Here is a 17123-nt window from a genome sequence, read left to right as displayed (position 1 = left end):
ACATTTCGTTGTAAAACAAACATTGTTTCCTCATGCGTGAACATTTTTGGAGAGCACATGAATACTGCAATGTATAAGCTTTTTCTTTAGACACATGAACACTTTTTAAACAAGGATAAACATTTTTCGAATATACTAATATATTTTCTTTTCTATATATTGTGTTTGATCAGTCTAGAAAAGATACGCGGCTAGTTTTTTTATCAGAAGCAAGCAATAGTAAGGTTTTTCAATGGTTTTTTTCTCTTCAGGAGCTAATATCCGCATAGGGTGATGGGTGCCGGTTTTCACGGGAATGAGATGAACTGTACTGGAGCCCTATCGGGTCGGTCCGCTGCATGCTATTTTGACATTTCATGCCTAAATATGTGGAGTATGACCTTTCCTACTCCTATCCCGATCACAACCCCTGAGCCATAATACATAGCAGAACATGTACTCACATTTACAAAGATTATCTATAACACAAAATATTAGACAGATGAATTTTCATGATACACAAAGTGACACACCCGAAACAAAAGCCAATAAACGAGGAGCACAAAACCGGGAGGTGGATCAATCGAGACTTAATAGTTCGTAGTTGAGCGAGACCCAGTTGAACACAACGCATATTTATGAGTCGACTTCACTCCAGTGTATAAGATGTACAATAAATGGTACTCCCTCCGTTCAGGTGCATAAGTCATCTTAGGTTGTGCACTGCGACCAAGTCGGAGGAAAAAACGAGAGAACTTAATGTCTATTTACTAATTAATAGCATTGCATGTAATAAACTGACCACTGCATGTTACGTTTGTTAGTCTTAAGTCATTGAAAGCATAAGAAATGAGAAATTGATGGGGTTAATTCTTATTGGTTGATTCTTTTATTTATGTCAAGAAATAAGAAACGAGGTAGGAGTTAATGCACCGTGCCTAAGTATTTTGGAATTATTTGGTTCTCGTAAGGTGACTTATACATCTAGACATAGAGAGTAGTAATTAACAACAACGGCAAACCTCACCAGATCAACACTTGCAATTCCTCGTGCACGTCATCACAGACGTAGCACACACCTTAGGGACTTGCCTTCCTCCAGCAGCTGAAAAGCCTCATTGATCTTCGAGAATGACATCTCGTGGGTTTTGAACCCATCAAAATTACCTCCTGCCAAAAACAGTCATTGCCATTTATTAAAGTAAATTATCTTTATTCATCATAAGTTTTACATTTTACTACAACTTCTGTAACTTAATGTAAACTGTAAAAACGTCTTATATTAAGTTAAAAAATTACCCCCTGCATGCACTGGTCGGCGAGATGCTTAGCTGGGACTTGTCCTTTAAGTCGCGAAAGGTACAGCCCTGTGATCCGACGGCCATTGACCAGCTCCATGGGATGCAGCGGCATCATCCAAGGCGTCGGATGGATCCCCAATTCGACGGTCAATCCCCGGATTCACAAGATTTTTCGAGATTGATGAGCCCAATTGCTTGAAAACTGGCCAGTCCATGACACCAGGTACTCATTTTGTGTTTCTCCTCAGAAAAAAAGAGCCTATTTGTGTCCCCGAATCCGACACCTAAATCAAAATTCTCCTGAAAATATTAATAATAAAATTGCTCTTCAGAAAAGTTTATTTTGACAGTTGCTCTTCATCAGAAAATTTAATGATAAAAGTTGATTGCGAAGGAAGTGTGAAATGCATACATCGTGTGTGTGGAAACGAAAGCCTCTGGAAGCACATAAACGTTGCTGCTGCACTAGAAGCTGTAGTCGACCCGTGGACGGGCTTGCTGCACGCCTTCGAGTCGATGAAATCAGTGATGCCCATCTCCTTTGCCTGCAACGGACACACAACACATTAGAGATTAGTAGTGCCCACGGAGGAGAAAGCAACGTTCATGGGGACGCGGAGTATGTGATGGCGAGCGCACAGGAGCTCGGTATCAGGTTCGTCGAGAATTGCTATGAGATTCGATACATTTAATTACTGAGCCTGTTGGCAGTTCCATCGGGAGCACGGGAAGTGAATATATACTGAACTATACACACCTGACAGATGGGCCTGGGATGAACGCCGTTGACTGTCCATGGATGAGCCGTGGCTCGACGTTGTCGGCGGGGTCCTGATCCGTGAAACAGGTACAGTGGCTGACGGAAGCGCCGGCAGTGCACGCAGTAAATGCAGTGGTTGTGCGAGTCGGTGGATAAGAAAGTGAAGTTGGATTTGTATCTTTTCCCTGTGGGGGGTGAGGCTGAGAGAGTGGGGAGTAATTGACTCCGGCGACGGCGAGTGGGCGGCCCGGCGATCTCGCAGGGGTTCCGCCGACCATGGAATTCTTGCTGCAGCCAATAAACAAGTACGGATCTACGACGTGAGCTATTTTTTACCATGTTTCTGCGCTGATTTTTTGGCTGATCTATACTCTGCGCGTGATGAATTTGTGTGGAATGATTAGAACTCTGCTTGAGGAGGTCAATGAAAATAACGGGACAATGGAGCCCGTGCGGTTCCCTGTGGCCGCGCCGGCGGAGATTCCTGCTCCTGCTCCGGCCGGTTCAAGTGCGGACGCCCAGATCTATCGGCCGGCAGCATCCTGCGGGGATAAGGCTCAGGGGTCCGAGCACTCAATAGAGCAGTTGGACCCAAAGACACCAGGATGGACGCAAAGGTAGTGAACCCCCTAGCCTATAAATTTCATGAGAATTTAGTAGTACCAATGTGCAATTGTTTGAATGAGTTCTGCAAGTAGTTACCGATGAAAATACGTTGGAAAATTATATATAAGAATTTCCGTTTTGGGTATGGTAAATACATGATAGAATGGTTGATTTACAATATATGATTGAATCAGATTGTCTGTTTAAAAGAACATAGGATTTTAATCTGCGCCGGTGAGCACTCTGAAGATGATGGATTATGAAAATTCAAGTGAATTGGCTGTAAATGCCCACCATCTGGCTCAGCGGTGTTGATATTCTCTAACTGATTGAAATGACTGTAACTGTGGACCATTTTGGCTCAGAGGTGCTGATATTCTCTTGGTGACCCGTGCCTTATTATTGTTCGTGATATGAATGGGCAGGGTGCGTGTAGGTGCTGCTGCTCCAGGAAGGCCTCCTTGTGCGGACAGGATCACGGCGCTGGAGAAAACCATTAGAGAGTTTGCGGATCATCCAAGAGACATAGTTATGGTGCCAAAGATTGGAACAAGTTTCGACACCCTCGGAGAAGCATACGACTTTTACAATTTATACTCATGGGAGAAAGGGTTTGGAATTCGCTACGGAAAGAGTAGGCTGAACGTGAACAGGAGCAAGTGTATGCAAGAGATCGTGTGTGGATGCGCGGTAAGAGGAAAGATAGACCAAACATATATTAACAATATTTAATGCTAGGACACATATATGGTGTGGAAATTAAATAAGATATTGTTTTCATTTCGTACTACTGAATTTTTTCCTATTTCAAGGTGACCATGTATGCGTATCTATTATCTGTTGAACCAGTTACATCGTATTGAAATGTCTTCTCTAAATTGTCTCAATATGTACCGTACATGTTCATCATGTATCTCGTTTGGGTGCGCTATAGAGTGTAAGCTCATCTGCGGTCCACGGTTTAAATTCGTGTTACTTGAATATGAATTTTTGCAGACTTAAAATACTGTATATTTGCTGCTTATGCCTGGTATCTTAGTGAGTGGAATTATATGTGGCATCAAATAAGTTACATATTACTTGAAGCGCACTTGACAGAGGCTGACTAGTTTAATTGTTTCGTCAGGGGAAGCCAATCGTTGAGAATTCTCGTTCGTGCCAGTGTGAATGCCCATCCCTCATCAGACTATTCTCGTTCGTGCCAGTGTGAATGCCCATCCCTCATCAGACTACTGAGAACAAAGGACAATGGATGGTACATAGCAGAGCATCGAGATGGACACAACCATGCATTGTCACAAACATATGGCCAGACAATACACTGGCCGTCACACAAGCATATTGACGTTTACAGCAAGGATTTAGTGAAGCAGTTGAGGCAGAACAATGTCAATTTGTCAAAAGTCTACATCATTATTGGCAGCTTTTTTGGAAAGATGGAGAATGTGCCATTTACCAAAAGAGCTCTGCGGAATTTGTGTGGCAAGATAAGCCGGGAGCAAGCAGAAGATGATGTTAGGAAAACAATGGAAGTGTTTCATGATCTGTGCTCAAAGGATCCACAATTCACGTATCGAGTTCAGGCAGACAAAGAGGGCAGGATCAGCAACTTGATGTGGGCTACAGGGAACAGTAGGCTCCAGTACAACTTCTTTGGGGATGTCATTACATTTGACACAACCTATAGGACCAACCTGTATGACATGCCATTTGGGTTATTTGTTGGAGTGAACAACCATTTCCAGAGTATCATACTAGCTGGTGTGCTAGTTCGGCATGAGACAGAGGAAACATTTGAGTGGGTCTTCTCAGAGTTTGTTAGGATAATGGGGGGGGGGGGGGGGGGGGGAGGGCGCCACAAACAATACTTACCGGTAAGATTGGATGCAAATTTATTAGTGTAATTTAGAACTAATCCGTATAATAGTTAGTCCAAATAAGACTAATGAGTTTAGTATGAATGAACTGCAGATCAAAACAGGGAGATGGAGGTTGCCATAAGTAATGTCATGCCAAACACGGCTCACCGGTGGTGCAAGTGGCATGTGCTAAAGAAGGCAAAAGAGTCGCTTGGCCCATTGTACACAAAGAAGAGTGATTTTCAACCAGAGTTTCACAAGGTTGTCAACCACATGCTAACCATAGATGAGTTTGAGGATGGCTGGAAGTACTTAATAGAGAAATACAACTTGAAAAGTCATGACTACATGACTAATTTGTTTGAAATACGTCACAAATGGGCAAAGCCCTACTTCAAGGGGGTGTTCTGTGCAAAAATGACCAGTACACAACGGAGTGAAAGCGCAAATCACATGCTAAAGAACTACGCGCCGCCTGGTTGCCCTATGCATGTTTTTGTGAGGAAGTATATGAGTTTAATTTTTGACCGCGAGTCAGAAGAAAATTATGAGGAAAAGCGGACAGCAATTGTAAGTGCAAAACTAAATAATAAATTGCAACGTTTGGGGCGGTGATATTGACATGATCAAATGATATATTACTTATAGATGTCTTTTGTTGCAGGGGAGGCCACTCATGCGAGCAAATATGGCAACTGAGAGACACGCTGGGAAGATTTACACAAGAGCTATGTTCGAGCAGTTTGGCCATATACTGTATGAGTGTGGTGCATATCAGGTAGAAGAAAAAGAAAAAGGGAAAGAGTATATCGCAATACATACAGATGCTGCACGGCGGGAGAAGTGGTGCAAAACCTCATACAAGGTGACGGTGATTGAAGGTGGAGATGAATTTGATTGCGAGTGCGGACAGTTTGCCCACATGGGGCTGTTGTGCAGCCATATACTGAAGGTGATTCAAAACAGCATGACTACATATAGGATTCCTTTGTTTTTGTAAAACTGACCTGCTCAGCTACATGATGTAGTTCTGACCAAAAAAATGCTCCCGTTTGCAGGTAATGGACTTCATTCGTGTGACAGAAATCCCAAAGAAGCACATTGTGAAAAGGTGGACACGAGATGCGAGAGATGTGCTTCCAGCCCACCTGATGCAGTACCAGAGAGACAACGCTCAGGAAAACCCATTTAGTTTCAGGCATTTCAATCTGTACAAGCAAGCCATGGAGCTTGTACGCATGGGAGACTCAAGTGTGGCAGCTTACGACCGCTTGACATCACTATTCAATCACTGTGCAGCCGAGATGAAGCTGTACACGGATGTCAGAGATGGCCTAGGTTTGGAGTACAGGTTAGCCGACAATGGTACTGTTCAGAAAATGTTACAATCAGGAGGCGACGTATGCAATCCGTTCGAAGCTACACAAGTCGACGACGGAAACGATGACAGCAACTCGTCTAATGAGTCTGCAAATAGGATCGATAACCTGCTGGCACCTGCCAGACGGAAGCAAGTTGGGAGGCCGACAATGAGTAGGGAGAAGGCGCCATACAAAGGTTTAAGTAAGAGAACTAGGTTCTGCGGGATATGTAGGCAGTAGGGACACAAGCGGACAACCTGTCACGAATGAGGAGATGTACCAAAGCAGCCACGCAAACCAGCAAGATGCAAGAATTGTGGAGTTGAAGGACACCGGAGGAACAATTGCCACAAGGCCGCGCAACTAAGGCTGGTTTAATGCTCGAAAGAGCTATATGGTGTCCATCTTAATAAGATAAATTTCAATTTCATCCTACTGACCTATTTTTGATATCTGAGGACTAGACGTAACCCAGGTACCATGTATGTTTAGCTGTTATCTGTTAAACCAGTTTCATCCTATTGAAATGTTTGCTCTGAATTTTCTGAATATGTACTGGTCATGTTGATCATGTATACGGTTGTTAAATTTTAGAGTTAATACCACAATTGGTACATAAACTTGTAGGGGTGGGAACAGATTCATACAAAAACTAAAAATCCGCACATAACTAGTCCTCCAACTTGACTGTTGTAACAAATTCATACAAAACAGTTCTGGAGGTGACATTTGGCATGCCACGTTGGCTCTGGTAAACATTCCAAACTGATTGATGTGAGAGGTGAAATCATTTGCTTGTTCTTGTAATGATTCTCTTATTTGACATGAGAATAAACTCATGTTGACATGATTGACAGTACAAGCTTTAGCACAAGCACACAATTTGGAATGTTGGCATATTAGGCATAAAGTGAGCACATGGGCAGAGAACATAGATAACAACAGTATGTAGGCAACATGCAGACAACAGCAGTTCAACAGCAACTGCTCAAAATAGATAACACTAGTTGAACATCATCTCCAGGTCCACATACCTAACTACTATGGTTGCAGAGAATGATCACTTCTTCTTCTTCATGTCTTCATCTGTTGCAGGCGGATGGAGCGGCGCACCTTCTTCAGCTCCTTCTTCACTGCCCCCTTCTTCTTTTGCTCTGGCTCCTTCACCTCCTCTTCTTCTTCGACCTTCACCTCTTTTGGCAGGAGCTCGACGTCCGGCAGGAGATCGGCGTCGATGGGCATGTTTCTGCCACCCTCAACGGCGGCCGGCGCAAGGAGCACAACCTCATTAGTGTCATCGTCACTGATGCCAACCATCTCTGTTAGGTCATCGTGAGAGGCGTACTCTGCAGGGTCGACTGGAGCAGGCATCGACAACGACGCCGACGGCGTCCGCAGGGTCGCCGTCGAGGGGGACCGGGGCGAGAGAGGTGGTGGAGCGGTACATCCACCACCTAGCTCGCTGGTATGGATCCACGCTGAGCATGGCCTCCCGCATTGCCCAGACGAGGAACGATGGCGGCGGCACCTGAGCGTGGCCTCTGGGGAAGGCACACGCCTTCTCGCCGTCCGTCAGCTGCTTGGCCAAGCCGCGCGCGTGACTGAGCAGGAGCTTTGCGCTCGGGAACCAGCTGCAGACCTCTCTGATCTGCGCGCGGAACGACTGGTCGTCGCCGGCCAGATCCTCCAGTGTGAGCTTCCAGGGCTCGATGTTCGCCATGGCGGCGGTGGCCGGCGGCGGTGAGTTGGGAGTGGAGGCGACGCGGTCGGCGGGTGGGGACTGTTGAGTGGGTAGTGGTGGGCGGTGCGGTGGGTGGGTGAGTTATATTGATGCAGTGAGTGGGAACGCGAACCGTACAGAGTGGAGGAGTTAATTGCAACGCAGTCATTAAGGACTTTGACTGATTTCATGGTCTCATTTCATAGCATAGACACTGTGATACAACTCCCACCCCATGCTGATTACTATGTATTCAATTTCTCTGTACTACATTACTCATGGATTACACTGACGGGCAACCATGATAAATTAAACTTTCTAGACCAAAAAAACAACCAGTATCCGCGTGCTGAACCCAGACCCAAATTTAGTACTAATCGAATAATTTAGCTAACAGCTTCTAGCTACAGGGTTTGGCAGGTAATCATACCTTCGTATCCATCCTTGAGCCCGTGGATGAACTTGCTCGATCGAGTGTTAGTGCTTCAAGATTGATATCTTAATATGTCTGGAGTGATTATTAATTTTAGAGCAAAATATGGCTATTTTTTTGTTTCAGAAACAGGAGAACGCCGGAGTTTGGACACTTGCGAGAAACCAAAGGGCCGGGGGCGTTTGATTTTTCGAGGCAACCGTGCGCCCCATGTCTCCCCCCACTAGCAACTCCCCACGATGCAGAGGGAGTTTGCGGAGTTTGGGTTTTCTTCCAGTCCAGGTAACTCTCATATTCCATTGCCGCTCCATCTTCCTCCCTCTGCCTCCCTCTGCCTCCCTCCTCATTCCATTGCCGCTCCATCTGCCTCCATCGCTGGTCAGGAGGGCAATGGCGGAGGAATCGTGGAGCAACTCCCCTCCGTCTGTCAAGCGAATGGCGGAGGCATCGTGGAGCAACTCCCCTCCGTCTGCCAAGCATCACCGTGGTGAGGCGTCTGGCAAGGAGCCGATGGTGGACGACAACGACGTTCCGGTCCCCGGGCAGAAGCTGGACTACACCGTGGCGCTCAAGGTTGATACCCACCTGAAGGAGCCGCTGGATGTCATATGCACGAGCAATCCAGACGAAGCCAGCAAGAGGATCCGCGAGATCAGGAAGAGGCTCGGTGGCATGCTTCCTCGGTCGATCGGCGTTGATGTCGAGTATACCAGCGAAGACGAACCTCCGCAAATGGCTGCAGTTCTGTAGTTATGCGTGGAGGATCTCTGCCTAGTATACCACATCACCGCGGCAACCAAATGGTAAAAACATACATTTGTGCAGTTTCTGAAGTTCTGAAGTTTCTGTCTAATTAGTAGTTTCTGAAGTTTCTGTAGTTCTCAAGTTTCTGAAGTTTCTGTACTTATGAAGTTTCTGAACTAGATGCAATAGTTCTGAAGTAGATGCAATACTAGTTCTGAACTTCTGAAGTTTCTGAACTGGCTGTACTAGTGTAGTTTCTGCAGTAGATGAATTTGATGCAGGCCCAAGGAACTCCGCCCGCTCCTGCAGGAGAAGGAGCTGTACACCTTTGTTGGCTTTTGCATTGGAGGTGACAAGGAGAAGCTGAAGTTGTCTGGTTTGGAGATCAACCCCGACAAGTTCGTCGACATGCAGCGCCAATGGAGAGTTCCAAACAATGGAAAGAGGTGGCAGTCTTTGGCTGAGTTTGCAGCCAGCCTCATCCACCCATCCTACAAGAAAATGAAGCAGAAGATCAACAATGAACAGGACCACAAACTATGGGGGATCAGCCCACTGGCAAAGCACCTCATCGAGTACGCAGCGAAAGATGCGTACGTCACCTACGAGGCATGGAAGAAAATCGAAACCACCAGAGAAGGTTTCAAGCAATGGCGAGAGGCGGAGGAGCATTGGGATGACCCCTACTACTGGGGACAATGAGTTGCTTGTGCTTGTGCTATTATGTGTCTCACTTTGTAGTTATGTGGTTCAACAAGTTTGCTTTTGTTATCTTGAACAAGTTTTTAGTTATGTGGTTCAGTGATCATTTTGAAGATGCTTTTTTGAACTGGATTTTGATGGAGCTGTTGTTTCGAAGCTATTTTTGCCAGTGAGCATTTTGATCTTGTTTTCATCAATTCTGATGTTAAAAAAAAATCATCAAACCAGTCAAGTATCAAACACACAACTAGCTGACAAGTTGGCCCCACGCTGTCAAATAGGTCCCACCTGTAAGTGAATTGGTCCCACTTGTCAATGAGTTAGGACAGCTACTGGATATTTTTTTTTACAGAAACTGCTACTGGATAAATCCAACACCCTGTCCTCCTGGTCATTGAGAAGTTGATGGACATCTTCAACTAGTTTGTCCAGCGTAGTTGTCCTTTTCTCTTCTTTAAGGTGGTGGATAGTAAGTGAACTTTCCAGGTTATCCTTCCTCCTAGCAGTCCTGCTGTCTTCAAACATTTTCCAAAGGTTCAACAATGCATTTTGCATTGTGGGAGGCCACTCTGCGTCAACCCAAGCAAGGAAACCACAATTCACAGCTTCCTGCAATATAGCAAACACTTATATTGATAGTCTCTGAAGAATTACCATTATGAAAGGGCACTTTTAAAAAATGAACTGACAACTGCAGAACTGCAACCTATACTACCTCAAGTAAAATTTAGCAACTACACTGCCAACTAAGTGTCCAACTAAACAATGCTACTTCAACTGCAACCTGTACTGCCTCAACCTATACATGTGGTCAACAATTTGCTTCATCATCATTACTAGTGAACACAGCCAACTAAGCTGCTTCCCATACACATAATACAGTGAACATAAGCATCAAGACCATAATCATCAGAAGTACTAATAAATAACTAAACCATAAATATATTACAGTGAACAAAGCCAACTAAGCTATTGCAGTGAGCATGAGTACTAGATGCATCAAAACTACTAAGTGGTAAACTATGTGCTTCATCATCAGTACTAAGATCTATATTACACCTAAATTACAGTGAACATAAATAGAGCATGAATCTTACGGGCTGGGCACGAACTAGAAACCTCTTGCCCGTCTCAAATGATTCAAGAGCTACACGGCGCACAGTTGGCAGCCGATGCTCCACGCAAAGCCCCTCTGATGCATTCTCCAAGTCATTGTAGTCTTGGTCTTCAATGCTAGCAGGAATCTACAGAGAGCAAATCCTCAAATCCGAAAACCATATCATCAAATCCGCGAATCCCCAAATCACCTAACCCTAACCCTAGCTCTACCAGTGACCTGATAATGCATCCCTTCGTCGTCGGAGGAGATCTGCAGGCCGGACAAGTCTTCGCTGCTCTCATCCTCGAAGACCATGGCGTGGCGGCGGTGGCGGACGCGGCGGTCTGCGTGGCGAGCGGCGGCGGCGGTGGCTGGAGAGACGAGGGCGATGAGGCGAGGAGAGTGACAGAGTGCGGCTGGCTCCGGTTCGGATCGACCGGACCCGGCTACATGGAGCGACCGAGACGGGTGCGAGAGTTACCGAGCGGGTGCGCGTGGGTATGCCACCGTGACACCTGACAAGTGGGTCGGGTCGGTCAGATACGTGGTCAATACGAGCTTATACGACTATCAGACAGTTATGCAACCCTTAGGCTTAGAGTTGGCACTGCATGGCAAAAAAAATGACTACTGGTACTGATTCGTCACAACGTGCCGAATTGTGGTACTGCCTTGCAATTAACTCAGAGTGGAGTGGGCGACTGTGAGTGGGCGTTTCTGTGAGCAGTACAAGTTGATTAATCCATGTAGCACTAACAAGCTCATACTCTTACCGCACTGGCATTGTACCCTACTTCTCGACCCACATGTCCTGGGTCGGAGACCCAGGCCAAACATTTTTTTGTTTTTATTTCTATTTTTTTAATTTTGGGCGTCTCTAGCACACACAATAAATGGAGTTCTCCGAAATTCAGTTATTTCAGTAAAAATGGAGTAATTCTGCTTCATCAGCATATTCAGTTACTTTAGACATTCAGCAAATGCACAAATTTCAGTACATTCAATAAAGTGGAGGTGAAAACATTCAGGAGGCAACAGGGGAAGCAGATGAGGAGGAGGCAGAGGAGGCAGAGGAGTGCTTAATGTATTTAGGAGGGAACTCGCCGGGTTACCTATGCCGTGGCTCCATGGCGCCTTGTGTCGCCACTGATGAGGCCGACGGCGGCGTCGCCTCGCAAGAGCATGAGCAGATGAGGCGGACAAGACGGGCGAAAGAAGGAAAGCTTTTGGAAGGGGTTTGCATCGGGGCCGACGACCGGGGGGTTTCTGTCGGGGGCATGGACTTGTCTGCGAAATTGCTAAAGCGTGAGGGTTTGTTTGTAAAAAAATGCTTCAGGGCCCGACAGAGCCTACTTGGCGTGCCACGTGTGCAGTTCAGGGTGGTTTTGTATGAATTTGTTACAACAGTCAAGTTGGATTACTAGTTTTGTGGGGTTTTTTAGTTTTTGTATGGATCTTTTCCCACTCCTACAAGTTTATGTACCAATTGTGGTATTAACTCTAAATTTTAAGATGCTATTTGATGCGGAATTAAATTTGGTGTTGCACGAATATGAATTTGGGGAAACTGCAACTCTTGGATAAATGTTGCTTATGGCTGAATAGAAAAATTGCGCTACTACATGGTAACCTGTGGCATGTCACCATGGGGCGTGGTGCATGTGTAAGCCAACAAACCATTTACTGGAAAATTAATGAGGTGCAGGGTTAGATGGGGCTGGAAAACTGGTGTGGCCGGCATTGAAGCGAGGTGAGCGGGCTTTTGTTTCAAATTCAAACGACATGGGCGGGATGAGAATGACGAATCAGTACAAATGGGGAGGTGGTGCTGGCTCGTCGAGCGGCTCAACCATTTTCATTGTAGAGGTGCCTCATGGGAGCCTCAGAAGTCTCCCACCCTGCATTGTCATTGACCAATTCTGAAGACTGCACAAGGGTTTGCAACGATCCGATCCAGGTACATCCCGCTTGCTTTATTCTGTCTTGAGATGACAGTGTTGTTGATGTTAATAACTGAACGAATGGTGGTCCAATGCAGGCAGAGGAGGTGTCTGAAGCATCGGTTAACCAGGGGGATGAGCCTGCGATTCGTGAGAACTCAGGCATCTCCACGGTGTCTCTACAGGGGTGCATGGTAAGCCAGGGATTGTTAGTGAAGAATGTAGTGTGCATGCATGCTTACTGTACAAGCATTTCAGCAGGTTAGTGGGCCTGGCGACCAGCGGGAGGAGCAAAAGCCTGCCGAGCATATGATGGATCAAGGGATTGATGGGTATCCAGATGCAGAGGAAGGTTTCGGAGAGCATGATCCAGCTTCTAATCAACTGGAGCTGGAGCAAGATGAATCCCTTAAGCTGATGATAACAGCGGATGGCGATGTGGAGGAAAGCAATCGCCACATCGCCAAACGTGCTAGAAAGAATATCTGATTACCCCTTGTTGCTAGTACACTCAGTTTAGGCAAAGATGCCTTTGCCTTGTTACTGTCATGTGTACCAGTAATTAGTTTGAGTCTGCTACATAGATCTCTATGTTTGTAAGTGGATCATGAGTGTAGTAGTGAATTTTGTAATGTAAAGCACGCCTGCTGTTGTCAACCAGTATAAATCAACCGTTGTAAGCGAGGCTTATTTGTGTGACATGCATTCCCATTCAAAAAACTGGAATGATTCACTGAGCGAACTGAGATAGCTGTGTTTTAAGTATTTTAGTAGTCATGGGATCAGTTCGTACGTACGGTCTATCTTTAAGCGCACGCAAGCCCGGTGGCGACTCGTAAGCACTGCATGCATTCTTTAGTGCATCCGACCGGGAACAGTGGTCCCATAATATACATGCAGATGGTGATTAGAACTGTCCATGCATTGGTTAAGCGCGCACGACTCGTACTGTGCAACTACAATAATGCATTGGAGACCAGTCCATGCATGTGCATGCCTTTGTCCTTACATGCTATAAGCTCGAGGGAAAAGGTCAACAGGAGTGAGAGGGAGCGATTGCAAAACATCCTGTGTCTTTGTCAAGTAGCATATTTCGAGATGGACCCCCCAATTATGAACTTTCTATATAAAGGGGTACCGGCAGTGTGGGTTCTGGTCCCAAAATATACATGGGTGTATCAATATAGTACTTGCAAAAAGTACGGACCACAATGCATGAGTGCTGCATGCAAGCGCACGTGCATGAAGAAATTTCACCGGGGGGGGGGATTTGAGCGACCGGTCGGTGGTAAAAACTTGTTCGAACAGAAAATATACAAGGAACGCTACTGTTGTGCGGCGCAAGCAGCATCGCGTGGGGGTAATTCCCGCCCATGAAGTCCAAAATGTGTGGCTGTGAGAGGTTTCCAGGCGTCTACGTAATATTTTTTTTTGCATAGACAAGCAGTAAATTCGGAGGGGGGCAGTAGATGGAACAGTGGTGACGGCGGAGGCTGGCTTTAACCGCACCCCACGAGCTCTCCCCTGCTCATTCCCCCCCTGGAGCACTGTACGTCTCTGTTCTAGCTTTGGAGCTTAGCAGTGAAGAAAGGGGAAAATCCAGATCTGGTCTGACCTCCGGCGGACAGAGGAAGCAAGCCTTGCCTATCTGGTAAGCATGCTCCGGCCTGACACTTTCTTCCTCATACTCTTCCGACGGCCGTGCTCCGGCCAGTAGTTATCTTTTGGCATCGGTTCTAACTCCACCGTACATTCTGTTCTGCTCCGGCCTTCCTTTCTGGCAGCTAATCTAGCTCGCTTTCTTACTCCGGCTAAGATTTTCCCGCCATCGATGAAGTAGATTACCAATGGTTCGTTCCGTACGGGCTGTTTACAGGTTGTGAATGTATGAACTAACCCAGTTGCATGCGCGTGTGCTTTGTGCAGATCGGTCGAGGGCAATGACTAGGCCTCCGGGGGCGCTGAAACGGCCAAGATCCGGGAGCCGCACCCGGGGGCGCGCGAAGAAGAGGAGCAGGCAACGCGGAAGTGATGAGATGTTCTGCACAAGGCCAAGGGAGCCGTCTTACAGATCCATGTTCGCCACGGGGCCTTTCCTAGGTTTAGGTACCTTGTTTTATGATGCAATGGAGCCGACGGGCATGGCCGGCTTGCTGACCAACAGATATGCCGGGCCGATAGATAGGGTTTACATCGCTGACCTACTAGGTAGGGTTGACACTAGAACTAGGACGTTGCGAATGCCCGATGGACAAGTGAGAACAATCACTGATGATGATGCTGTTAGGATCTTGGGCGTACGTGGTCATGGTAGGATCGTTCAATTTGGAACACCTGTGGATAGATGTAGGCTTGTTAAGAAAGTTAGGGGTTTGCTTGGACTGCGAGGAAGAGGAGGCTTGAAGGTATCAGACCTTGAGTATGTCATAAGCACACTAAACCCTTGTTGCATGGATGAGAATGAGACCATAGCATTCGCGGTTGCATCCACTCTGCTAGCTGTATCCACGTTGTTGGGCCCAAGACAGTCAGTTGCTACAATACCAGAAGAGATGTTACCCATTGTGCAAGATCCATGGGCTATAGGCGAGTACAACATTGCGTGATACTCGGTCGATCTCATAATGATTACTGCCGACCGATATCAAAGAAACGTAGCAAATGGAGACGAGCTGGCTATCCTAGGTGGACATTTGCTTTTCTTGCAGGCAAGTAACGTACCTAGAAAGTTGGTTACAGTAATTTAGTTAGTTTGGATATTTTGAGTGACTACTTAATAAATCCCACTTGTGTTCGCAGTATTGTCAGCTGGACTGGGTGGATTATGGACCAGCAAGCCTGAGGTCAAATCTGCTGCCAAGAATTTGTGCTTACTCAACTCCGATTGTGAGGAAATTGATACAATTGGAGAGGAAAAACCCAGGATATTACCCGGTAATGACAGCAGATATAGTCTCATGACGTGTACGATCTTAAATAATTGTATGTAAAAGGTACTAACGTTTGTTGTAAAATGAAATAATGTAATGCAGACGAGGCCTGAATCGTATATGGTACAGCGAATATGGATGTGGCACCCCCTCATGGCTGCAACAGCTGATTCGGTAAGATGTCCCAATGAACATGTTTTTGACCTGCCATGGTATCGTTCGAGCTACATAATAAACCGCAATTTGCGGGACCTTTCAGTTGTTTGCAGCACACAATGAACTTGCAGCAGTTGAACCGCAATATGGCGATGCAGACCCCGGCTTCCACATTATGGACGGAGAAGTTGCAGACGACAGAGAACCACATGGAGATGGTGACTTGAGTGCACAGGGCCGATGCGTGGGCACTACAACTGAGGCGGCTGACAATGCGACTGACGATCATATATCAAGCAGTTGGCAGGTTGCTCTTCTGAATCAGGGTTTTGTCGTTGAAGAGTGTCACAGCGACTGCAGCGAGCCAAGAGGTTAGCAAAAATGAACTGCAAAACATGAGCAAAATTATACTGGACATGTAGAGATGTGTCTAACATTATAAAGTTTGGTTTTCTGAAACTGCAGTTCCAGTATATGACACGTACGACGAGGTGGATGAAATTCCATATGACAGGACTGCACAAGAGCATGCCTTGGCAATTGTTAACACAATGGGAGATATGCGGGATCAGAGTAATGATTCAAGAAATCACCTGGAAGACAATACAAAATTATCACAATCGAGGTCCCGGAGCCAAGAATATGGTAAACAACATCATCTTGGATTTCATTCCTGTTTGCTGCATCACCTCGAGCATATAATGTTCATTGAATTAGAATTAACAGTTGGTCGTTGCGTTGTACTCTCAGATGGTGATGACTCCAGTTCGGGATCTGAAAGTGATGACGAGGTTAATCAGGCAGTGGTCAATTTGACAGGTGTGTTGGTCAGACAAAAACATGATAACCATGAATATGTATATATAAAATGTGTAATAAGATTAATGTGAAAAATGCTGGTTTGCAGATGCTCCGCTGCATGCTGTAAGGGAGAGAGAGCTGCCAATTGTAATCAATGAAGGAGGTTATGAGGCCAGACGGCAAATCCGCATGTTGCGAATCGATGCAAATGATAAAGGAAAAAAACCTTAGAAGAAGAGAGTGAGTTGGAGTCCTCAGATAGCGACGACGATGTGAAGACACGGTATGAACGCATAGGAAGGAACGCCGCAAGGATCTTGCAGCAGCAAGGTAAGCTTAAGACATTTATGACCGGAGTGAACACCTTGTGCTTTCCGAGAATAGTAGATGACAGGTCATAGTTGTTGAACAAATTTCAGAGAGACGAGGAGCAACTTGGGGGCGGCAGCGGCCACCAGTGGTGAGCATACAAGGTAAGAAAAGATCGTCTAATTAATTAAACCCATTCATTGAACATCCATTGATAGAAAAATGACTGTTGCTGTTGAATAATATTGACAGCGCCAGCAGGAATTGCCCCAATACGGATGAACACTGGAGGAGGGCGGGAAGCGCATCCGGAAGAGATCTCTGTCCCACTGCTTGAGGGTGCAGGTTGCGAATCTGATTGCACTTCAATTTACTTTAAAAAGATGGTTACCCGTTGTACCTGATGCAACTATGTTGAGTAAC

At 46.0% G+C, this 17123-nt stretch overlaps 2 protein-coding genes across 2 annotated transcripts; one reads left to right on the top strand and one right to left on the bottom strand.

The window, feature by feature from the left end:
- The first annotated feature begins 2481 nt into the window (after positions 1-2481).
- LOC109782051 (protein FAR1-RELATED SEQUENCE 5-like) lies at positions 2482-6423 on the top strand. The gene is made up of 6 exons (XM_073504289.1): positions 2482-2657; positions 3072-3336; positions 3852-4407; positions 4618-5075; positions 5170-5457; positions 5564-6423. Exons 1-6 carry the CDS (start codon positions 2482-2484, stop codon positions 6104-6106), a joined length of 2286 nt encoding a protein of 761 aa, XP_073360390.1. The 3' UTR covers positions 6107-6423.
- A 3354-nt stretch (positions 6424-9777) lies between these two features.
- On the bottom strand, positions 9778-10879 carry LOC109782052 (uncharacterized). Its single transcript, XM_020340638.1, has 3 exons — positions 10802-10879; positions 10563-10709; positions 9778-10074 (listed from the first exon to the last, which is right to left on the bottom strand). Exons 1-3 carry the CDS (start codon positions 10877-10879, stop codon positions 9778-9780), a joined length of 522 nt encoding a protein of 173 aa, XP_020196227.1.
- Positions 10880-17123: the final 6244 nt, after the last annotated feature.

This window comes from Aegilops tauschii, chromosome 1 (assembly GCF_002575655.3).
Source record: "Aegilops tauschii subsp. strangulata cultivar AL8/78 chromosome 1, Aet v6.0, whole genome shotgun sequence".
Classification (NCBI taxonomy): Eukaryota; Viridiplantae; Streptophyta; class Magnoliopsida; order Poales; family Poaceae; genus Aegilops; species Aegilops tauschii.
The sequence above is the reverse complement of the archived record's forward strand: the minus strand, read 5'-3'. Positions and strand labels throughout refer to the sequence as shown.

What these genes read in the sequence shown, in the direction of transcription:
- LOC109782051 (XM_073504289.1), top strand. Translation starts at nt 2,482, where the DNA reads ATGGAGCCCGTGCGGTTCCCTGTGGCCGCGCCGGCGGAGATTCCTGCT. An exon ending in ACACCAGGATGGACGCAAAG is followed by an intron (nt 2,658 to 3,071) that starts GTAGTGAACCCC and finishes ATGAATGGGCAG; the next exon opens with GGTGCGTGTAGGTGCTGCTG. An exon ending in AGATCGTGTGTGGATGCGCG is followed by an intron (nt 3,337 to 3,851) that starts GTAAGAGGAAAG and finishes CGTTCGTGCCAG; the next exon opens with TGTGAATGCCCATCCCTCAT.
- LOC109782052 (XM_020340638.1), bottom strand. Translation starts at nt 10,879, where the DNA reads ATGGTCTTCGAGGATGAGAGCAGCGAAGACTTGTCCGGCCTGCAGATC. An exon ending in ACGAAGGGATGCATTATCAG is followed by an intron (nt 10,710 to 10,801) that starts GTCACTGGTAGA and finishes TGCTCTCTGTAG; the next exon opens with ATTCCTGCTAGCATTGAAGA. An exon ending in TTCTAGTTCGTGCCCAGCCC is followed by an intron (nt 10,075 to 10,562) that starts GTAAGATTCATG and finishes GCTATATTGCAG; the next exon opens with GAAGCTGTGAATTGTGGTTT.